General features: G+C 40.1%; 1 protein-coding gene across 19 annotated transcripts in view; it reads right to left on the bottom strand.

The window, feature by feature from the left end:
• ppfia1 (PTPRF interacting protein alpha 1) overlaps positions 1–24,662 on the bottom strand; it is a 115,660-nt gene that overhangs the window by 25,318 nt on the left and 65,680 nt on the right. For 8 of the 19 annotated variants that reach the window (XM_036585034.1, XM_036585035.1, XM_036585048.1 and 5 more), the window contains exons 11-22: positions 24,303–24,434; positions 22,144–22,206; positions 21,731–21,813; positions 19,893–20,043; positions 18,840–18,845; positions 17,629–17,852; positions 16,409–16,640; positions 9,987–10,016; positions 7,402–7,520; positions 5,777–5,949; positions 3,278–3,368; positions 833–844 (exon numbers count right to left, since the gene is read on the bottom strand). In XM_036585034.1, the coding sequence (XP_036440927.1) occupies positions 833–844; positions 3,278–3,368; positions 5,777–5,949; positions 7,402–7,520; positions 9,987–10,016; positions 16,409–16,640; positions 17,629–17,852; positions 18,840–18,845; positions 19,893–20,043; positions 21,731–21,813; positions 22,144–22,206; positions 24,303–24,434 (1,316 nt within the window). The remainder of the gene's footprint in view (positions 1–832; positions 845–3,277; positions 3,369–5,776; positions 5,950–7,401; positions 7,521–9,986; positions 10,017–16,408; positions 16,641–17,628; positions 17,853–18,839; positions 18,846–19,892; positions 20,044–21,730; positions 21,814–22,143; positions 22,207–24,302; positions 24,435–24,662) is intronic. The other 11 variants (XM_036585041.1, XM_036585042.1, XM_036585050.1 and 8 more) reach the window with 6 other exon arrangements.

Raw genomic sequence — 24,662 nt, 5'->3', positions numbered from 1 at the left:
AGAGTTAAAGAGGTTAATGTAGTGGTTTTATTACCAGTGATTATGGACATTTTTGTGTCCTATTGGACCATTCATCATGAAATTCTCACCCAATTTAAGTGACTTAAATTAATATTACATTAACTCACTAGTTATATTGTGGTAACAGACATTTTCAGACCTTGGATTCAAGGAGTTATTTATTTACTTATTTATTTATTTATTTGAATTCAGTGTGAGCTCTGCAGATTTTCTTCCCTCTTGACCTCAATAAGACCACAGAGCACTACTCATTTATTTAATTGAAGTTTTTAACCCTTTAAAATCCCATACTAGGGTTTATTATTCAGTAACTACAGCGACTTCATTGCAGACTGCCTGAGCTATTCTTAGGTTATAGAAGCATGTAATAAAACTTTGGGCCCACTGGTGGCCATGTAAAGAGTTAAGGCACAGCTGGCGCGTTCAAATTGTGGAAAATAAAAACAAAAAAAAGGTCCATTAATGATCAATAGTCATTAAATCAGCAGTAAGTAAGAAAGACAATGAGTGCTGACAGTGCAGTACCACCTGTAACCACTAGATGGTGGTGTTCCTCCTTGTGAGATGATGTTTTCTCCATCCACAGTGATTCACATCAATGAGCACTTTTCAGAGTTTAATCTCAGACGAAAGCAGGACTCCCTCAGAGTTTCACAGGCATGTTCGGGGGGGTGTTTGGGGTTAGTAAGAGTGCAGGCAGTGAAAGGCAGGCATGAGAGCAGTGCAGGAAGTCCTCCATGCCAGAAACGCTCCGAGACGGAGCTCGATGGCGAGAAAAGAGATGAAGTGAAAGCAAAATGAAGCCACTTACCCTGTTTTCGGACTACAAATGACATGAACGAATGGATGAAATAAAAAAAAAGGGAGGGAGAAAACAAAACAAACAAAATCAGCCAACTAAAGAGTGATCTGAAGCCAAATCTAAACTGGTGAGCCACACTATGCAGAACTACACACAGACGGTAAGGGCATCGCTGTGTGCTGCCACCTTTACAACATCAGTGAAGCTCTACATGAAGGAGAAATCTCACTAATCTAAAACAGATACGAACATAATTCTTAAAAGTAATGAATGATGAAGACAAAAAAGCGACCAAGCCAAGTTTCTGTAATCGTCTGTGCTGGATAACTTGCTGTTTGCTTGCTTTTACACTTACAGGGGAATTCCACCAACTTTTCAAAATTTCTGCGTAATTAAATGGTTAAGACATAAACAGAGTCGTTCACAGCGGTTTGGTGTGAAACGCTCCGTTCTAGAGAAACTTACCGAGTCAGATTTGTTCACAGTGGTGGTGATAGGAACCAGACGTCCACCTCTAAAAGCTCCCTCACAGAAAGTTACTACATGTTGCCTGATGTCCGAGACATTGTTTTTTAATACTTCTGAGAGAAGGTTTTGGCCTGAAATGTGTTTTTAGAGCCATTCAAAGCCATTCATGGTGGAGGGGTACACAGAGGGCATTACCTGGCAAAATAATCCCAAAAGATTTTTTTTTCCCTTTTTCAGATTTATCACTATTTTCCATCATCAACATTCCATATAAGCTCAGAAGACTCGTGTAGGTTCACTGGTGGTTCTGGATAGTAAATAAAATGTCTATATTTGTGTTGTAGTCATGGCGACCCCTGGTTCCTATCACCACCACTGTAAAGAGATCAGAACTGTGTTAAAGTCCTAATAAACAGCCAGAGATTCAACTCTGTCACCTCATTACAAGTGAAACTGTTGTTTTCAATATAAATAAATGTAGCACTATTATTAAAAGTGACAGAGACAAACGTGTGTTATGTGCTTTTTACACAGTAAAAGTAAATTGGATCTCACCTGGTCAGTGTAAACAGAATCCAGCCAAAGTTTATTCAGACCCAAAGCACCTGTTAATGTAAGGTGTAAACAGGCTCATTGTGCCCCTTCCTATAAGACTAGATGTAAAGTCTGCGCTAGTGGTTGACGAAAAGACGTGAAAAGAGCCTAATGACCGATTTTTACTCTCACTTTTCAATAAGCAGGACAAAACAGTGGAATACACTGATCAGGCATAACATTCTGACCACCTCCTTGTTTCTATGCTCATTGTCCATTTTCCACTGTCCGTTTTTAAACACCTCAGTGTCGCTGCTGGACTGAGAATAGTCCACCAACCAAAAATATCCAGCCAACAGTGTCCTGTGGGCAGCGTCCTGTGACCACTGATGAAGGACTACAGGATGACCAACACAAACTGTGCAGCAGCAGATGAGCTATCGTCTCTGACTTTACATCTACAAGGTGGACTGACATGGTAGGAGTGTCTAATAGAGTGGACAGTGAGTGGACACAGTGTTTAAAAACTCCAGCAGCACTGCTGTGTCTGATCCACTCGTACCAGCACAACACACACTAACACACCACCACCACGTCAGTGTTACTGCAGTGCTGAGAATGATCCACCACCCAAATAGTACCTGCTCTGTGAGGGTCCATGGGGGTCCTGACCACTGAAGAACAGGGTAAAAGGGGGCTAACAAAGTATCAGAGAAACAGATGGACTACAGTCTGTAACTGTAGAACTACAAAGTGCATCTATATAGTAAGTGGAGCTGATAAAATGGACAACGAGCGCAGAAACAAGGAGGTGGTCAGAATGTTATGCCTGACCGGTGTATGATAATTGAATGAGTTTTCCAAGCTGGCAAGCATCAACAGACATTACTCTTCAGCTCAGGTCCTGGCTTGGTCTCTTTTCCCCACTAAAACACTAAGCCTGGTGATGAATGTGCTGAAATGGATGGTGCAAGGCGGCTTTTAACGAGTATGCAGTGAAACACTAATGCAGACGGAGTGAGCGAGCGCCACTCAGCGGGTGAGAAAGGAGCCACAAACCTCGTGTGTCTAAAGTTGAACAGTCATTTATCAAATACATAAACTCCACAGTCTATATGACTGACACTGACATACTGTCTACACAAAAGAGTTTCCTCCACAGAAATCCAGCCTAAAACCACTTAAATCCAGGATAAACATTCATGCATTTGATTAGACGCTCAGACCAAGCTCCATATTCAACCTTATTCCTTTTATGTATCTTATTTATTTACCTTCTAATGCTACTTCATGGTTTGATCTTTGTCTACGTGAAGCCCTTCAAATAAACCTGCCGTGCTTATAAAAGCACAGCTGAGGTTTTCGCTCCGGGAGACGTGGTTTTAAAGGCTTCCGTTGCGACATCTACAGTGAATCTCTGCAGAGCAGTGAGAGAGACAGTGGTGAACCTACTTCTTCTGCAGCTTCCTGTTCTTCTCACCAGGTCCTCCGAGCTTGCTGAGCACCAATGCATCCTGGGAACCGTCTCCCTCTGGAGTGCCTGCTGTGGGAACATTACGGAAAATCTCAAAACGTGGATTTTTGTACACTCTACATAGTTTATTTATCGTAAATGTTACATATATATTCTGTTTGTTTTAGGCTTAAAAAAATCCTTAAAAATTTGACATTTTTTAAAAACTACAACCCCAATTCCAAAACAGTCGGGACGCAGAGTAAAATGTAAATAAATAATCATTTTAATTTTGAATAATGGTTGTTCTATTTCATCTGACGAGTCGTTTCTGTGGTTTGAGTATTCCTTTCTCTCCACTGCACTACCAGAAACAAATGTACTAAACTGTCTTATCAGTGGGGTGGTTCCCTCAAGGCTCCATCTCAGTACCTTTAGTCAGGGAACATAACTGAACCATAATCCACTGAAATGATATGTTCTAAGCTGTACTGACTCCACACACCCCGTCTCGCCTCCAGGCTTTTATTTTACTGTTCTGTTTAAAACATTCGGTTATGAAAAGGTACAAATACGAACTTTTCACCTGGAAACACTTATTTAAGGTTCACAATCAGACCTTAAAACCACTGTTGGAGCTTTGAGGGAACATTTACACTGTTTGTACCTTGATGAATGGAAAATGTACCAGCACAGAACCTTTATTTCTAACAGTGTAGAATATAGTAACAATATAGTGTTTAATAATAATTTGTCACAATGCTGCTGTAAGATACTCAGCTAGCAGCAACGCCAGCTTTCTGCCTTCAATCTGTACCATCCAACAAAAAAACAGCCCCCTCAAAAGAGTCGCAGTTGTTTTTCATGATGGTTTGAAGTCCCTAACCCTTCAAGACGCATCATCAGAAGGTTTTTCTAGACTTTAAACAGGAAAATCTCACTCTAGAGACACTGTGGCACTGACGAAAGATGCAAATAAGCAACTTCACAACAGATGTAATAATCGCTAATTGTTTTATTTTGGCCAAAATGCCCCGTTAAGAGAGGAACAAAATCCCTGTAATCGTTTAGTTTATTGTTTATCATAGAGTCGTTCTTGGTCTGAAGAGCAGAGGCCGGATTCACGAAAGCCTTCTTAAGAAAAAACTTGAAAAGGTTCTCAAGACAAACACTAAGAAGTTTATAAGAATGTTCTTAAACGCAATTCTCAAAAAATATTAAATTCTCAAATATTCTCTTAAGAGTTAATTAAACAGTTTTTTTTTCAAAGATTTTCTTGAGAAAATATTTTTGAAAAACATTTTTAGTAAAATCTTCATTGTTTTCTTAGGTCGGCTATGTTTGCATTTTACCGCATACCGTAAACGACGCAAGATACATTTTGAATTTGCATTAATTGTTATTTCCGTTATTTAATTTAATCCACTCAGAGGAGCAAAATGGAGGAAAAACCATCAAACCAAGTGTTAAAAAAAATTTGCAAACAAAATCCAGAGCTGATGGTGGAAGAAACAGCCAACAGGAAAATAATCCTCCTGAGAAAATATGATAATTCTGAGGTGACAGACGAGGATGAGGAGCAGCAGAGGAAGCATCTGAGATAAATTCAGACGGTCACCTTGTCAACTCTTACTGCCTGAGAGTGAGTGAGTCTGTCGTAAGGTTAAGAAAAACAATTAAGAACCTAATATTTTCAAGAATAACACTTCTTAGAATTATTCTTAAGAAAACAATTAAGAAAATAAGATCATTCTTAAGAAGTTTTTTGAAGAATAACAATTTTTTGTAACGGTTTTCTTGAAAATGAAGTTAAGAAAAAACACATCTAAGAAGATTTTCTTTCTTAAGATACTTTCGTGAATCCGGACCCAGGTTTTAAAATCATGTTTTCTTTTCCAAACTACAGTTAAAAGCTCATATTGAAGCTCTTTTGAACCCAGAGGTGGTTTAAACAACTGAAAGGTTTGAGAGCTGATGAGTGACATCACAACAAGGAGATTAAGTGGGCGTGGCTTTTGGCGTTATTGATAAAGTAGCACTGCCACAAAATTGATATTTACACGTGTGATTCTGTTTGTTTTCTTCTAAATAAACCCTCTTTGCCTTTCATATAAGCAATTACTGCAAAACCATCCAAAAACCATTTAAAACACTTTGAAAAGCTGGATGTTGATTATGAAACGTTCATCATTTCGTTTATTCAATGCACTTAAACCATCAACAATCCCAGTGAGCGCCAGCGCAATCAGAAATGCTCTTGTGGATAATTCTAAAAGTGCATTAGGAGCTTCAGCTTCAGCTGATTTAACATTCGATGGTAAATCTATTCTTGTCCGATGCAGCTCAAGATCAATTACGCTGCAGTAGATCAGAGACTCAGACAAAGCGAGTCGGCCTGAGCTTCAGCAAATCCTACGTTTACTCAATCAAACGCCAGACGTTAATTGAATTAATGAGAGTTTAAAGTGGATTAAAGGCTGACTGAGTGGGGTTTGTACCTTGGCCGGGCGAGTCTTTGCCCGAAGGGTTCGGCCGTCCCTTCTCTTTCTTCCCAAAAAGGCGGCCGATGGAAGACTTGATGCTTTTCTTTTTCGCAGCCTTGTTGAGGGAGTCCTGGCTGCTGTTACTGCTGCTGGGGTTACTGCCCTGACCGTCCTGCAGTCCAGCAATACTGCAGAAACACAGAGAGGATGAGACGAGAGAACGTCAGCATGGATTTTATATGTGTGTGTGTAGTGTATATATATATATATATATATATATTACTTTCTTTGAATTTGATCAACATTTGGATGTCGAATTTTATTTTGACATTCCTTTACAGTCATATACAAAAGTTTGGGCACCTCAGGTCAAATTCCATGTTTGTGTTCATCTAAATGAAAATAAGTCAACACGTCTGCGCATTTTAATGCACAATTACTGTTTATTTACTGCTTGTAAGATTTTGGAAGAACTAAAACACAAAATGTGGCCTGTGCAAAAGTTATGGCACATTATGTTTTATGTCTTCCCCCAATATGCTAAACGCAAAGAAAAAAGTGCAGAAAAATGGCATATTTAACAGTGTTCTCTGTAGAGGCTGCAGTGATGTCACTATGCAGATCAGTCGTAATAAACGTGCTGCAGTGTCTCTAGAGTAAGATCTTCCAATTGAAGGATGAGGAGAACCCCCTTCAGATGATGTATCGTGAAGTAGAGGGACTTTAAGCTATCATGAAAAATTACTATTTTCACTTTGAAAATCAAAAAACCATGAAAACTGATTTACAGTACGTGTATAGATGACTACACTCATAAACCCTGCTTTAGAACGTCACAGCTACTGTAAAATCTAGACAGCTTGCATATCGTTGCTGTCAGGACAAAACCTCGTATCTCCATTTTTAGCATTTTTCATTTTCTGACAAACCTGAAACGGGCAGTCGTCCTTTACGTTGTGTCAAAATTTCATGAGGAAGGGACCAACAGAAATGCTCCAACATTACTTGGAAAAAATATTTCTACATTTACTTCCATTAAAAGTTACGAAATGTTGTTCTTTCTCCTGTAAAGTTGTCGTTTTGGAGATACGAGGTTTTGTTCCGACAGCAGTGATATAAGGGTGTCACGATATGTCAATCTTCTATTTTTTTATTTTTTTAAATAAATGCAAGGTTTTAACGATACATGCTAAAAGTAGAGTATAACTACATACAACATTTCTTGCTGTAAAATACAGGAGAAAAATATATAAAGAAATATATAAAAAATTCTACAATATACAATATAAATTATAAATTATTTATAATATAATAAAATATATTTATATTTAAAATGTATATAATTTATATTATATATAATGTCAAATATAAGTTATATGTAATATAAATTACACAATAAATAAAAATTTAATAAATAAATAAAAATTGATTACATATCAAAAATGACACAAAATGACAATATGCATCATATCATGAAATCTGCCTACAGTACGCACCCCTATAGAGTGAGCTCTCTCTATATGTTAGACGTTATTTCACTCTTCTACTCTCCAGAATAGAATCCTCAGAACACACAGTACAGACCCACAGAAGACCTTCATAACGTGGCTAAACTGAAAGTGTATGTAATGACGTTTCACCTCCGGATGTCTCGGATGTCTTCGTGACTGGCGGCGTGTCCCTTACTGAGCCGCATGGAGCGAGGGGTCGACGGGGGGGACGTCTCACACTTGATTGTGGCCTTGTCGTCTTGCACAGGCTGAACACAAATAAAATCCATTAACTAAGTGAGCATTAAATGACATAAAATCCTAAATATCTACAATTTATTTTTCCTCAACTGCACTTTAGATATTTTTGTGGTTTTGGGTATTAAAAACAGCCGTAATTCATTTCTACACCAGCATTTTCCAGCATCTCTTTATCCTGTAGAATTAAACAGGCTGTTTTTGTTACCTTTAAGACTGATATGTCAATGAGCTCTGTTTTGATTGGCTATCCTGTATTGTACCTCCAGGCTGAAACACATCTTATAACTTCAGCATGAGTGGGCGGGGCTAAGCTGCAGTTTCCGTATACGGACTATATTTGAAATGGTAATGTTTACATAACATCTCAGTCTTATTTCAAACAGAAGTGAGGAAAACTAATTTCTCCACTATGTGGGCCCTTTAAAGGGGACTCAGCTGCACTGATCCACACAAAGCTGGAGAAATAAAATCAGCACTTTTGTTTATTAGAACTAAGGAGAACCACATTAAGAGCACTAAAGTAATAAAGACAAAGTGTTTCAGAGAAAATCGTTTGTGGTCGTAAGCAAATCTCACATTTCCAAGCTTTACAAAGCAGCCAATTAGACCAGCCTCACAAAAACTTCAAAAGAAGCTCAGAACCAAAATTACCCTCTTTGAAATTTACACTGAAGGTAGATTAAACACAACTGACTGCAGGCAAAAATTAAAGTAACATGTCAACAAACACTGAGCTGAAACGTGAAGCCAGTTAGCTTCATTTCAGCTCAGATCAACATACAGAGCGCAGTTACTTCACTATTACAGTCCTTCATTAGGGAGTTACAGCGAAGAGCTCGTCAGGGTGTTAACTACACCGTAACTCAGACGTTTTGGGGACTGATGGCTTATTAAAATGTTTAATATGAATAAGCTTATTTGCTGGTAAGCAGGTCCAGAAACAATTACTCATAAATATGTGACCAAAGGAAAAAACGCACACATCCACATTATATAACCATTTTGTTGTTTTATATACAATAACATGCAGCTAACCACTCAAAAAGACGCTACTTTTAGATGTTTTATTCAAAGACAGGAACTGTGTGAACAGAATTATTGTTGCTAGTCGTCAAGTTATTAAAAGAATAAAAATATTATCTATTTACATTAATTATTTGTATCTGGAGATATGATCTCCACTTTTGAAATATGACAAATTGTGGATATGCATTTCATTAGAACTTAATTCTTACTGTTAGTTATTTTAGACATTTCAGTCATTTTTTTCATTTATTTTAAAGTCTCCTAATAATGATGTGAAACCGTAAGAAACGCCAAATCAACAAAGCATGATATTTAACTGTTTGTGTTTATGTACACTGATCAGACATAACATTCTGACCACCTCCTTGTTTCTATGCTCATTGTCCATTTTATCAGCTCCACTTACTATATAGGTGCACTTTGTAGTTCTACAGTTACAGACTGTAGTCCATCTGTTTCTCTGATACTTTGTTAGCCCCCTTTTACCCTGTTCTTCAGTGGTCAGGAACCCCATGGACCCTCACAGAGCAGGTACTATTTGGGTGGTGGATCATTCTCAGCACTGCAGTAACACTGACGTGGTGGTGGTGTGTTAGTGTGTGTTGTGCTGGTACAAGTGGATCAGACACAGCAGTGCTGCTGGAGTTTTTAAACACCTCAGTGTCACTGCTGGACTGAGAATAGTCCACCAACCAAACATATCCAGCCAACAGCGTCCTGAGACCACTGATGAAGGACTAGAAGATGACCAACACAAACTGTGCAGCAGCAGATGAGCTATCGTCTCTGACTTTACATCTACAAGGTGGACTGACATGGTAGGAGTGTCTAATGGAGTGGACAGAGAGTGGACACAGTGTTTAAAAACTCCAGCAGCACTGCTGTGTCTGATCCACTGCAGAGAAACAGATGGACTACAGTCTGTAACTGTAGAACTACAAAGTGCACCTATATAGTAAGTGGAGCTGATAAAATGGACGATGAGCGTAGAAACAAGGAGGTGGTCCGAATGTTATGCCTGACTGGTGTGTATGTCGCTGCTGTCGAAACAAAACCTCGTATCTCCATTGTTGCTGTTTTTCAGTTTGTGACATTGTTTGAAAATACCCATTATGCTATACATTTTATGTAAATTTCATGATGAATAAACCAGCTGAAATGTCCCAAAATTACTTGGAAAAAAGTCTAGCTCCACTGACTCACACTAAAAGTAGAGGTTTTAATCCGACAACAGCAATTTATATGTATATTATTTCAAGCTGACAAAGAAAAACAATCATCTGTATTAAAAGCATTTTGAAAAGCGTGTCTGCGAAACAGAACTGAAGGGTCACTGCAGCTCTTTCTACTCCATTTTCTACAAAACTCCAACATTAATAACATGAACAGAAGCGGCGAGGCTGACAGAGAAAGGCAGGCCGGAGCCGAGCACAGTTCCCCCAGATTACCTTCCTACGATGCTTCCGCAAATCGCTAGGCTGTCGGAAGCATGCGAAGCAAATGAGGGGAGAAAAAAGAGGAAGAGTTAGTGGCACAGCAAACGAGAAAAAGCAGAGAACTCACACCACACACTGAGAAGAGGAAGCACACAGTATACACAGCGCACACACACACACACACACACACACACACACACACACACACACACACACACACACAGACTTAAAGGAAAACTCCACCTGATCGGCATTATACACCATCCAATCCTGCCGAAAACCCAGTTTCCCAATTGGACTCAATATTGATACCTGACCATTGCTGTTATCGGAAGAACAATGTTATTTTTCAATTTTTGACATAATTTAAAAATATCTGTTGTCCTTTACATTGTGTGTAAATTTCATGATGAATGGACCGAAAGAAACGACCCAAAATGACTTGGAAAAAATTCTGGTTCCATTGACTTACATTAAAAGTAAAGTAGGTTTTTTCCTTTTCCTGTAAAGTTACCATTTTGGAGATACGAGGATTTCTTCCGACAACAGTGATCACCACAACTATTGCTACTGTTACTACTAACTAAAAAATGATAATTATAATAAAAGCAGTAGAGCGTTAAGTTTGCAAAAAGTGTCCCATTTTTAAATGAGGAATTTAAACTACATTTTTCCACCACTGCACATTAAAATATGCCGAAAATGTGACTCAACTATTACTACTAAAGAAGAAAAAGTAATAATTATTAGTCGTAGTAGAAGTAGAAACACAGTGCTTAATAATTATAAATAACAAATAAATACATAATGATAGCCATTATTATTATAACAAATGTTTGTGCTCATATAAATCAAGTAAACTTATCTGTACAATTATATAGGACTCTTATTGTGAAAGCTAATGAAGTCAATGCAAGTGAAGTGTTAAACTGTCAGCAAATTGGTTTGATTAATTTATTCATTTCTTAATTCTGCTGCGCTGTATCTCCCCTGAATGAATCCACAACGGCAGATTTAAGTAACTATCGCTCTAAACTAGAATAACAGCTGAGTTAGCTATTATAGTGCTCAGGGTGCAGCGTTCATGCTTTGGTTTGTGTTTGAATGGCTCTGTTTCTGCTTTTATCATCGTAATCATCAGTCTGAGCTGATTTTAGAGCTTATGTTGGGTAAACAGACACAGAGCCTGGTGGGTGAAGCAGATCTACCTGTCAGAAATGGAAAAATGTGGCTGCAGAAAAAATGGAAAGCAGTTTTGTGATAGTTTAACACTGGTCTGCAGTAACAGACTGTAGATAGACCGTTACAGGTGCAGCTTACGGAGACCAGCTGGAGTTTTCCTTTAAAATGTTATTCTCTCATTATGAGCTCTTTCTCACACTCTCACTGTCGCACACAAACAGGAAGAGAGAGATTAGGCCAGTGAGTCACGCTGAGCAGAGAGTGAGGGCTGAAAAAGAGCCGAAAACACTTCAAACAGCGAGAGATTCTCCATGAAGGCCACGTCCTCTCACTCTGAGGCTGTTCGTAAACGAGAATCTGAACGAAACGACCTAAAAAAGTGTGTTCAATTTAAAACAAACATCAGGTTTGATGTAAAACGCACAAAGCCGCGAGTTTGTTTTCCTTTCCTCCTCATTTCGGCTGGCATTTCCAGAGTAAACACTCGTTCGGAGCGGCACATTTTTCATGAGGCCTGATCGCTCATTTCCTCTTTAATCCCCCAAAATCTCCTGCAGAAAGACAGGATGAGAGATGGCGGCACTTGGCAGAGCAAAACAAACGGACCTCTCCAGGCTCCGCCCACAAACGAGTGATGAAAACCCTGATCAAAACCCTGTTCAATTAGGACGGTGCCCGGCGACGGTTACCATGGTAACAGCCCCTAGAAACAGCAACAACTCCACTAATTTATTTAAATTAAAAATTTAATTCATTATAAATCTATTTTACTTCATTTCAGATATCATGCCTGCACTAAAAGCCGCCTTTATGTCCAGAAGTGCATTGTTAATTAGGTAATAAGTCACAGAACAAACCACCATCAGAAACCCTGTATGTTCAGCCCACAGACACTCTAATTAGATTATTAGATTAGATTATTAAATTAGATTAAGTGGCCCTTATTAGTCCCACAATGGGGAAATTTCACCTCCACATTTTGGCCCATCCGTGCAGTGAAACACCACATAAACACAGGTGAAGTCACACACTAGGGGGCAGCGAGCACACTTGCCCGGAGCGGTGGGCAGCCCTATCCACGGCACCCAGGGAGCAGTTGGGGGTTAGGTGTCTTGCCCAAGGGCACCTCAGTCATGTACTGTCGGCTCAGGGGATCGAACCTGGTCGCAAGGCTGGTTCCTTAACCTCCAGCCCATGACTGCCCCCACGAACGCAGGGGTGTCCAAACTTTTTTCAAAGAGGGCCAGATTCTACTGTTATATTGACATATTATTCACCAATGATTCAAAATATTAAGTTTTCAAAACATCAGCGCAGAGAATCTGAGCTCTCTGTGAGCTGCAGTGTTTCGTATCACTGTATAAACGATGGACGAGGCTTTTATTGTTGGATGGCTCATTCAGAACAGTTTGGATCAATAATCGCTTATAATAAATAATTCAATTGTTTAAGAGTAACAACACAATGCCTGAAGTATTAATCATATTCCTATTAATGTGTTTACTTATTGAAAAATATAAGAAGAACTGCAACGTACTGGCTGGCGGGCCACTTATAATACACTGTAAAACAGAAGCTGGGGGGGCCAATTATAATCTGTCCGTGGGCCACATTTGGCCCGGGGGCCGGACTTTGGACAAGCCTGCTCTAATTTCTGTGTCATTTTAATGCAATTTTATTTAAAAAATTAAAAGCACTAAGTAAATCTTACAAAAAGTAAATGGACAAATCTATAAAGATATTAAAATTTACAATTCAAATGACATCATAGGTTAGTAGGTTAGGGTCTCTAAAAAAAACAAGGTATGATATGACTCATCTAAATACTTTGGAATTGTAATTTACTAAACTGTACAAAATTGCATAAAATTAGCATAGGATGTAAAGGAAAACAATATTATGTAGTGACCCTAAACAAACACTGCAGCAGTATTGTGATATAAACTGAGTCTGTTCTACAGTTTCTCATTAGGCTGAATGAATAACCGACTCTAAATGTAGGTATTGTGATATAAACTGAGTCTGTTCTACAGTTTCTCATTAGGCTGAATGAATAACCGACTCTAAATGTAGGTATTGTGATATAAACTGAGTCTGTTCTACAGTTTCTCATTAGGCTGAATGAATAACCGACTCTAAATGTAGGTATTGTGATATAAACTGAGTCTGTTCTACAGTTTCTCATTAGGCTGAATGAATAACCGACTCTAAATGTAGGTATTGTGATATAAACTGAGTCTGTTCTACAGTTTCTCATTAGGCTGAATGAATAACCGACTCTAAATGTAGGTATTGTGATATAAACTGAGTCTGTTCTACAGTTTCTCATTAGGCTGAATGAATAACCGACTCTAAATGTAGGTATTGTGATATAAACTGAGTCTGTTCTACAGTTTCTCATTAGGCTGAACTGGATTTTTACCAGAGTTCTGTAAAGCTCGTCCAAATCACGTCGTTATATGAATGTAAATAATTAAACTGGCACCATCATTAGAAATATTTGATTTTATTTCCCACTTTGAGCACTGATGAGCCGGTTCGAGTCAGTTTGACAGATTTTTGTCAAGCTCAGATAATTTTCAGACTCATAATTGACGTGGCTCAGGTCGAACTGGACTTGGACCAATTTTTTCAGGCTCTGGTTGGGTTCACACCTAAAACTTTGTGCTGTGGGGTCGTACTCTGATGGAAAGCTGGCCTGTATTCAAGTTTAGATCAAAATTCCAGGCCAGATTAAAGCGCTATACAAAGGCATATACTAAGCTTTACTCTGATGCTACATATCGTACAGACGGATGAAGAGAAGAAGTCTGAGCACAACCTCAGAGTGAGAGCGACTGAGAGGCGAGGACGGTACCTGCACTATGAGCGGCGCACAGCTAAACAGAGGGGTGGGGTAGGGCTGGTAAGCTACAGTCTGAGAGAGGGAGTGCTGGATGACATATGGATCATAGCAGTATTGCTGGGACACAGACACATCAGTCTATTACTATAAACACAAGACTACAACAGCTACACATACAAATGAACATAAACATGGATTAGTAACGCAACAACACACAACAATATGACGAACACTCAGTATTCAGTTCGCTTACATGTAGAGCTGGGCGATACAATAATATCAGAATTTTCAACATCAACAATGGGAGCTGGATTATTTTCCTTAATCCAGTATAAAAGCTTAAACTTTTGAGCAGTCGCTGCTTTTGTACAGCAGGTGGCGCTTTGTGTCTTTTACTCTCTAGACGAGGAGAGAAGTCTACCTGTTCACTCACAACAGCTAGACAGTTAGTGGAGTCAGAAAATATATTTTCAAATATATTATTTTATATATTTTATTGTTGAGAACTTTTATACAGAAATATTTTATATCTATATTATTTTATTATATTTTTTACCAGGTTTAGTTAAGCATGTATGCTATGTATGCATCAGAATAGCACTTTATCCTGACAGCAAGCGAGCAACAAAAAAAACTATATCCCATTATAATCAAACTAGTTTTTTCCCCACACGTGGAAGTTTTAAGATGGCTAGGAATAAAAAAACAAACAAACAATAGTTAATAGAACTAGTTAATAGAGTTAATAGAGCTAAGTTTGCCATATCATTAGCTCACAACAGAAAGTTGGTTAATCAAATAATCAATGTCATATGCTCCTGGTCACTAATATCGGATTTTAATTGTCGTATTTATTATAAACATTTTTTTTAATATTTAATTTACACAGCAATAAAACATGCACCTAAAATATCCTCATAAAATGGGTTTACACGCTGACGATAAACAGTGTAGCTCAGATATTCTGAAGTCTCAAGCTACTTTCTGACAGGTCCATGCTTTGTTTACGTTTTCACTTGACCTGTAAACCTCCCGAAGGCTTTGTGACGCGATGCAATAATGCATCTGAATGGTCACTCGCTGCTGTAAACCTATTATTACAGGTAAAATTCTGATTGTGAAGCTGATTGTAACTTTGGGGGATTTAGGATTTAGGCTACGTTCCCATTACCATGCTGAAGTGGCACAAATACGATTTTTTTGCCTTAACGTGAAACTGAGCTGACACATCTGGGCCTTTTTCACCTTCGTCTTGCTCTAAAATGAGCTGCTGAGAACTCTTCAGAGCTTAATTAACTCCTCAGCGAAGTCTTGCTCTGCTGGTTAGTTTGCTGTTCATGACGCAGGTGACTCGTCTAGTGAATAAGATGTTTTGCATGCAGGTCATTTCAGGACACTGGTTCATTCATACTGATGACAGATTTGAGTCACTTAAGCCTTGGGTTCACTACAGGACTTAACAGATTATAAAAGACTGGGCGTCTCACTATCCGACAGTTTCCTGGCCGACTGAGATATTTGGGTTCACACACTAAATGATTAGGGATCACAAACTACTCAACTTTTATGCTGCTCCTCAACCGAACTGAACTCACTGAACTCAGACAAACTCCCAAGAACTCGTGATCTCCTGTTACTAGGAGACGCAAATAAACAAACATAGAACGGCTGCTGCTGCTGTTTTCTCTGCTGTTTGCACTGACGCAGTAAGGAAGCAGCAGGTAAACGTGTTTAAGTGAGGATCATGGATTTAAAAATGTGATCAGTTTAGTATTTTTAGAGTTTTAAATGTACATAAACTCGATTGTGCCTCAAACTCGGCTCATCATAAAGCTTCGCTCCACACGTGAGAGACTTTTCACCATTTTTCTTTGTTTACTTGCTGTATGCGGCCTCAATTTTCATTGGTTGTTGCAGGAATCTGTTCAGATTGAGTTGATGACCAGTTTACACTACATTACAGGGTGAGGAAAAATGAAGACATGTCTGATAAACTCTGACAGCTATGAAACAATAGAGAGGCCAAAAATCTGAGTCTGCGCCCCTCAAACATGATTTGACTCTCTCTCCAACTGTCGACTCCCACTGACCCAAACATCTGCAGACTAGAGGTGACCAGCTCAGACTGAGAATCAGGGCTAAAATCGGGGTTGAAGCTGTGCAGTAAGCAAAAATCGGATTTGAGCAATGAGGACTGTGATGTGAACGCAGCCGTGGAGGCCTCTCTGGTGGAAACGTGCTTTAAACTGAACATTAAAAAAAAAAAACGCATCTATAAAAAACAATAATCATCAAATACGGGAGGAAAAATACATTGCGCTAAGATTTCTTCAGTATCGCCCAACCCTACACGTTCAGAGAAACACCAAGAATGAAGTAGGAAGGTCAAACGTGCAAATGGTCTCACCAAGGTCATCACCCCCATGCGGTCCACCTCTCTGTTGGGGCTGCGGGGTGCTCTGCGGGGGGTGGAGTGACCTGAGCCCGGCGGAGACGAACCAGAGTGCAAGGATCCGTGGAAAGAGGGCGGGATGGAGCCCAAGGAGTGGAAACGGTCGCCGAGACTCTCGCCGCTGCCCACCCTCGACTCGATCTCCTCGGCCCTCATAGCCGTGCTCTCCTTCTCCTCCTGGATCATCCTGAACACAGAGTGTGTGTTTAAAGGGTTCTTTGCGTTGTGAAAGGGTTGTTCAGATTGATGGAGAATATGCTGAAGACGGTTCTATACAGAATCTGTTTGAAAAGGGTTCTATATAGCACCAGAAGCGTTCTTCTACTGTTATGATGTCAAGCCTGTAACAACAGAATTACATCTCTGCCATATCGCCCACCCCTAAAATTCACCCATTCCAGAACTGATGCATAGATGCATTTTCACTCCCCATCAATGAGCAGCCAAACTAAGGACTTCATGGTCTTCTAGAGCACTTTAACATCAATAAACAGTGTTTCTGACAAAATGTTTATGCTGTCCTGCTCAATCCAGTATTAGGCCAGAAACATACTCATCGCAAGTATGCGAACGCAAATGACTGTGCTGGGCTAACGCGTTGCAAACGCTCGGTCCTTCTGTACAAACTCACCGTGTGCTCTTATCTTACTGCGGCAGTTAAAACACTCAGGACTGAAGGGGGCGACAGAGGACAGATCAGAGAGGATCTACTGTCATTTCAACAGCTAAACATGAACAGTAGAAGATGCTTCACTTGTTCTGCTGGAATGGAAAGATGATAATGTATCATATTTTTTATGATTATGTGAGCCGTCTTTGCGTGAGACTTAACTACTTGTCCGCTGTGGCAGTTGAGACAACAAGCTGGCAGTACAAGACCACTTGGACAGGCTTGGCTGTCGTTATAGCGCCCCCTGCTGTAACGCCCAGAATGCAGCTCGTGCTTGCGTTGTGTTATGAAATGCATAGTGACGTTTGAACACAACTACACGTGAAACCCCGCCCACGTAGCTCAAAGCATCTGCGCTCATGTCCTGGCATAAAGTATGTTTCAGGCCTTTGTACCAGAGACTTACATTTTTGTAAGGTGGCGCTGTGTGTCTTCTCTCTAGACGAGGGAGAAGTCTAGCCGTTCACTCACAACAGCAAGAACACAGTCAGCCTGTGAGCTGTACCTGATCTCATTGTTGATGGCGTCCAGCTGCTCCTGCAGCATCAGCGCGAGCGTTTGTGCATCTGCCTGTCCAGCAGGGGACAGCAGGTCCACCGAGCTGAAGATCGTCTCTCGATCGTCCTCCATATCAGACATGTCCACGTCGCTCTCGAACGCGTACGCGACTTTAGCGAGAACGTTGGCCTGCTGGACGCGCTCCCACTCCTGCTCGTTCAGAGTCTGCACCTACAGAGCGAGACAGAGGGAAAGGAAAGGGCTTTAATGATAGACGGCTAAGAAGACGACAGCAAACTGTGAATATGGGACTTATTAAATGTACAGTTCCGCGGAAAATCAAATGCTACTGGACTAGCTATGCTAATGTACTTCAGTCCATGTTTATAGATAACAGTGAGTGTCAGAAACCACAGAATTAAGTGTAATACTGAACCACTCAAGTTTGGGATGATTCAGGCATGCAGTTAGCACCATGCTGATTGGTGAATATTCCAATAAAGTCATGCAATCGCACTGCCACCATTTTTGGTGGCCAACTCTGGCAGCGCAGTGGCTAAACCCATAAACCGATAACTGATCCAGAAAAGGCCGTAACACACATTTTTGCTTTAAAACTCAATTTATCATATTAATCAATATTTCTGACTGCACTACCTTAATTTTATTTGATTTGTTGCTGTAGTGATAACAAAAGAAAGGCGTTGTGTTACTTCTGGTGCGTCTCAAACCGCACACTAGCTCACTAAATAGTGTGTAAAACAGTGTTGGGCCACCAGAAGTGCACTAATTAATAATTGCCCCCCTCTTTGAAGGCATATGATGCCCTAAATGTAACTAAAGCCCAGCAGTGAGGAGCTGAACTTTACCCTCCTCTGCTGTCACTGCAGACTGGCAGGGTCGCCTACAGAGCAGCGCTGGTAGCTGTTAATGAAGTGATGCTCTTTTTATTTGAGGGTCCCATTTCAGAGGGAAGAGTTCAACCACTACCCTGTAACTCAGCTCCAAGGGGCGACACTCGAAAACAAGGGGTAGGGGTTAAAATAAGAAACGGCACTGGGCCTCATTCTCAGAATCGAAATCTGTATCATCACACCTCTACTTCCTGAATCTACAAATACATCAACAAGGCCATGCTTTGATAACCACAAGCTATGAGACAAACTTTACAATCGACTGCAAGGTTAGATGAACCAGCATCTGCAACACTCCACTTACATGCCTCTGAAGTCCACAGCGGAAGCAGAAAGACAGAAATTGAAAAAAAAACAGAGAGAAATCTGTGAAATGTGTTTTAAATTCATCCAAAGAGCAGCATTAAGCACATAACTCAGTTTATATCACAATACCTACATTATTAGAGCTATTCACATAAGAATAATGAAATTGCCATGCTAACCATGCTAATGTTAGCCTAATCCATCCCATCTGTGAGCTTTCACACACATACAAAATAAACATCAGCTGACAAGAATAACTGACTCTAAATGTAGGTATTGTGATATAAACTGAGTCTGTTCTACAGTTTCTCATTAGGCTGAATGAATAACCGACTCTAAATGTAGGTATTGTGATATAAACTGAGTCTGTTCTACAGTTTCTCATTAGGCTGAATGAATAACCGACTCTAAATGTAGGTATTGTGATATAAACTGAGTCTGTTCTACAGTTTCTCATTAGGCTGAATGAATAACTGACTCTAAATGTAGGTATTGTGATATAAACTGAGTCTGCTCTACAGTTTCTCATTAGGTTGAATGAATAACCGACTCTAAATGTAGGTATTGTGATATAAACCGAGTCTGTTCTACAGTTTCTTATTAGGCTGAATGAATAACCGGCTCTAAATGTAGGTATTGTGATATAAACTGAGTCTGTTCTACAGTTTCTCATTAGGCTGAATGAATAACTGACTCTAAATGTAGGTATTGTGATATAAACTGAGTCTGTTTTACAGTTTCTCATTAGGCTGAATGAATAACCGGCTCTAAATGTAGGTATTGTGATATAAACTGAGTCTGTTCTACAGTTTCTCATTAGGCTGAATGAATAACTGACTCTAAATGTAGGTATTGTGATATAAACTGAGTCTGCTCTACAGTTTCTCATTAGGCTGAATGAATAACCGACTCTAAATGTAGGTATTGTGATATAAACTGAGTCTGTTCTACAGTTTCTCATTAGGCTGAATGAATAACTGACTCTAAATGTAGGTATTGTGATATAAACTGAGTTTAGGTTGAATCATGTAACTCAGTCAGTTTTGTTCACCTTGGAGGGTTCGTCTCGCAGAGCAGCAGCCCGACCCTTCTGGGGCCGTCTGAGCACCAGGGCGCTGCTGTAATGGTCAGAATGGCTGTCCATCATGGAGGACGCAGATACTGGGTACCTGAAGTCTGGAGTGCTGCCCATGTGAGACCGCCTGCAAACAGGACAAGCAATCAGTGGAAGGAAAACAAACAGCACAGAACATTTACTAAAATTAGAGTTTAAAGAGCTTAGCGTGGGAAAATAATCAAGAATCTTTTTAAGGCTGTCAAATCAGCATCATTAATTATGAAAACATGATTACACAGATTTTAATTGTTGTTGTGTCATTTACTTAAAAAGAAAAGTGTACGTGTAATAAAAGATGTGCAAAACAGTTTTTACAGTTTCATTTAAAAAGCTTCTATAATGTTCATATGATCCACACAGTCACTCTGACAGACTGTAATACACTACAGGAAGTGTAGGGGGCGATATGGCTTCTACTGTTTCATTTAAAAAGCCTCTATAATGTTCATATGATCCACACAGTCACTCTGACAGACTGTAATACACTACAGGAAGTGTAGGGGGCGATATGGCTTCTACAGTTTCATTTAAAAAGCTCTATAACGTTCATATGATCCACACAGTCACTCTGACAGACTGTAATACACTACAGGAAGTGTAGGGGGCGATATGGCTTCTACAGTTTCATTTAAAAAGCCTCTATAATGTTCATATGATCCACACAGTCATTCTGACAGACTGTAATACACTACAGGAAGTGTAGGGGGCGATATGGCTTCTACTGTTTCATTTAAAAGGCTCTATAATGTTCATATGATCCACACAGTCATTCTGACAGACTGTAATACACTACAGGAAGTGTAGGGGGCGATATGGCTTCTACTGTTTCATTTAAAAAGCCTCTATAATGTTCATATGATCCACACAGTCATTCTGACAGACTGTAATACACTACAGGAAGTGTAGGGGGCGATATGGCTTCTATTCATAGAACTGGATTACGTCATTAAGAAGACCACGTCACCATGACGCTGTAACTCTCACTGTGCTCTGATAGATGTATAACCTGCACATCTCCAGAGTTCAGGACATTTCAGTGTGTAATATTTTATAAAAACTAATTAAAGTGGCACCAAAACTGCCAAAACTCATACACAGATATAAAGCTGAAGCTTCTCATTTGAATTTTCCGTTCCACCTTAAATGGTGCTGCAGTTACACTGAGGCGCCTTAAACGTAGAAAGAATTGTGAAGGTTGGCGAAAACAAAGCCATCAGCTTACCTTAATAAATGCATCAATGAACCTCAATAAATGTATTAATTTACCTCAATAAAAGCTCCTTAATCAACAAACCCCTCAGACTTGGAGATGTTTAACGAGCAGCTCAGCAGAGCAGCTGCTGAATGCATCTCACTGGCTGATCTAACGCCGCGTCCCAAACCACCCACTTCTGTACTTCACCTACTACACTAGTAAGTGCACTTCTAATGGGATATGTGCTTTTTTACACACTATTTAGTGAGTTAGTACACGATTTGGGACGGGGCGCCAGTAACGCAGCGGGAAATCTCAGCCGTTTAGATTTCAGCTTTAATTTTTTATCACTACAACAACAAATCAAACAAAATCAAGTCAGTACACTGGAATACATCAGTTAAAATGCGTTAAAAATAAGATTTAAAAAGCATTTTAAAAACTTGTTTTACTGCCTTTACTGGATCCATTATGGCTTTCTCTCATTACAAAGCGCCACAGCACTGCTGGGTGAACTTGATGTTGCTGTTTCTATTTAAAAGTTTGGTTCTCTAATGACGATGTCTGAGAATCTCACCCCTGATGCAGGATGGAGTTACTCCTGCTGCGGTCCTGCTCGCTCTCCGATCGCATCGTCTCTATCTGGATCAGCAGCTGCTCCTGAACACATCAAATTCAACACAGAGCTGAAGACCTGGACGGCAAACAACTCCTGAAAGCAAGTTTATTTCTCAATAAAGGCTCTGCACTACTGAGCCCCTCCGACGAAAGACCACACATCAACCTTTCCACCTCGTTGTTTTGTATTATCAGTCATTTCATTTTATTTTTTTCCAGTCTTTTGCATTAAAAAGCCAAAGTATGCTTTATTTATTTATTTGCTTTATTATATTTCAACCACAGGGCATGAAACAATTTCACAGATGATGTTATACGTACTGTGTTCCGTTGCAAGGGCTCAATTACTGACAAACACATAACTCCACTTACTTTGTCGTGGTGAGCCTCCTCGATCAGTTTCTTTGTGTGATCCAGCTCACGGATGAGGGCGTTCTAAATATAACAGCACATAAAAACGTGAGGAATGTGTGAGTAAAACGCAATTAAAGCTTTAAAGTTAAAGATTAAGTTTAACCGATCTTTAAAACAATCATGAAACAGTTAATAAATGCTTTTAGTGTGCCGGTTCTCACAGCATAAGCCAACAAATGTGGTGGACTGTTTTGTTTCAAATGCCACAAGATTGCGGGAAAGGCTGATTATGCAAGCTTGAACACCGTCAGCAGCAGCTTTGCTTATCAACAACAATAGCAGCCTCAATTCAATACACAGAACCAACCAGCTCTAAGCTAATATTTGTGACTGAATGGGGACATAAAGTATTACAAAATAGATGGTTCACATTCTAATGTCTGATTCAAAGCTATAAAATACCCAATTTACAGACACATGAATGCTCACAACAGCTGAATTATGTTTTAACGCAACAAGATATTAAAAAACTTTGTTGATTAAATGATCTTTGACTGTCTTTGCCTGGAGAAACTTACACAAAACTACATTTTACTTCAGTTGCATAACATAAAGCATCCTGCAACTCAGCTGAAACTCAGCTGCAATGATTGCAAGCATCTCTAGTTCAGTGCCATGAAGCAGCCGATCAAAACACTGATAACACACCACGCGATCAAGCCGCACATCATTCCAAGTGACTGATTTCAGCTCAGTGGACAAGAAAATAAAACAGAAGATGGTTCACTGGATGGTCAAAAGGCAGATCCTCCTAAAACCTTAGTAGATTTTCATTTGGTCAGTTTCCTGAACCGTGACAACAAACCTGCATGTGTTTCTAATGTTTCTGTACACAACTAGTTTAACTAGCCTGCTTGAACACAGACTATTCCTCTTCATCAGCCTGCTGTTCTTATGATCTACGTGGCTAGACTTTCTCTTTTTATTCACTCTCAGCACTGCATACTTTTTCACAGAGCTCAGATTCCTCTGGGAATCAAAGGATGAAAATAATTACAGAAAAGCTGCGCTCTGCAATAAACTCACAGCACTTTAACTACAAGACGAACACAATCATAACGACTACTTACACACAGAGAACGGATTAAAACTCAAATATGCACTACATGGCGGAAAGTACACCAACCAGGCATAACATTATGTCCTTGTTTCTACGCTCATTGTCCATTTTATCAGCTCCACTTACTATATAGGTGCACTTTGTAGCTCTACAGTTACAGACTGTAGTCCATCTGTTTCTCTGATACTTTGTTAGCCCCCTTTTACCCTGTTCTTCAGTGGTCAGCACCCCGAGTGGATCAGACACAGCAGTGCTGCTGGAGTTACTCTCCTCAGTGTCACTGCTGGACTGAGAATAGTCCACCAACCAAAAATAGCCAGCCAACAGCGTCCTGTGGGCAGCGTCCTGTGACCACTGATGAAGGACTAGAGCACAACACAAACTGTGCAGCAGCAGATGAGCTATCGTCTCTGACTTTACATCTACAAGGTGGACCGACAAGGTAGGAGTGTCTAATAGAGTGGACAGTGAGTGGACACAGTGTTTAAAAACTCCAGCAGCACTGCTGTGTCTGATCCACTCAGACGAGCGCAACACACACTAACACACCACCACCACGTCAGTGTTACTGCAGTGCTGAGAATGATCCACCACCCAACTAGTACCTGCTCTGTGAGGGTCCATGGGGGTCCTGACCACTGAAGAACAGGGTAAAAGGGGGCTAACAAGATGCTTATCTTGGCTGCTCATTACTTTGCGGGATTTCTCTTCATGCATGTTTCGTCCCGCTCACGCCTGCAGTGGGCTGGTTTCCCATCTGCTCCCACACACAGACCTCTGTGCAGACCTCTACTTTGTGTAACTAAAGTTGCACGGAAACTCAGTTGCATGCAACTCACATGCAACTAGTTGCATGCAGGTTTTTCCGCGCAAAGCCAGTCTAACACTTCCTGATTTACGCTTTCCGGTATGTTGGAATCTCTGTAAGGCTCTGGACGGTTTGTCATTGTTCAGGTGAGTCGCTTGGCCTTTTCTAAAAACTCTTCTAATTAATAATATAATCAGCGACGGCCCTAAAACGCAGTGTGATTGCTGCGGACTGGAGCTCCAGCAGTACCTTGTCCTCCAGGGCCGCCATCCTCTCCTTCAGGTGGAGCTGTAGCCTCTCGTTGGACTCCGACAGAAGTTTGTCCACCGTCTCAGACAGACGCTTGTTGTGCTCCTCATTCATCTTCTCCCGCTGACGGGCCTTCAAACATCAGACACACCATGTATAAGAACACATTCCTTATCACAGACCACTCAACCCCACTCACTGCTACTATTCAGTCACTCATTACTCAGGACAACAGTGGTTCTTTAAGGGTTCTTCAGTAAAGGTAATGGTTTTACGAAGAACCATGACAACTCAAAGAATCATTCATAGTTTGCGAATGGTTCTCTGTAGGGTTAAATGGTTCTTCTCGATAAAGGACCT

This window comes from Colossoma macropomum, unplaced genomic scaffold, assembly GCF_904425465.1.
Source record: "Colossoma macropomum unplaced genomic scaffold, Colossoma_macropomum, whole genome shotgun sequence".
Classification (NCBI taxonomy): Eukaryota; Metazoa; Chordata; class Actinopteri; order Characiformes; family Serrasalmidae; genus Colossoma; species Colossoma macropomum.
Note: the sequence above shows the minus strand (reverse complement) of the source record. Positions and strands in the feature narration are given on the sequence as shown.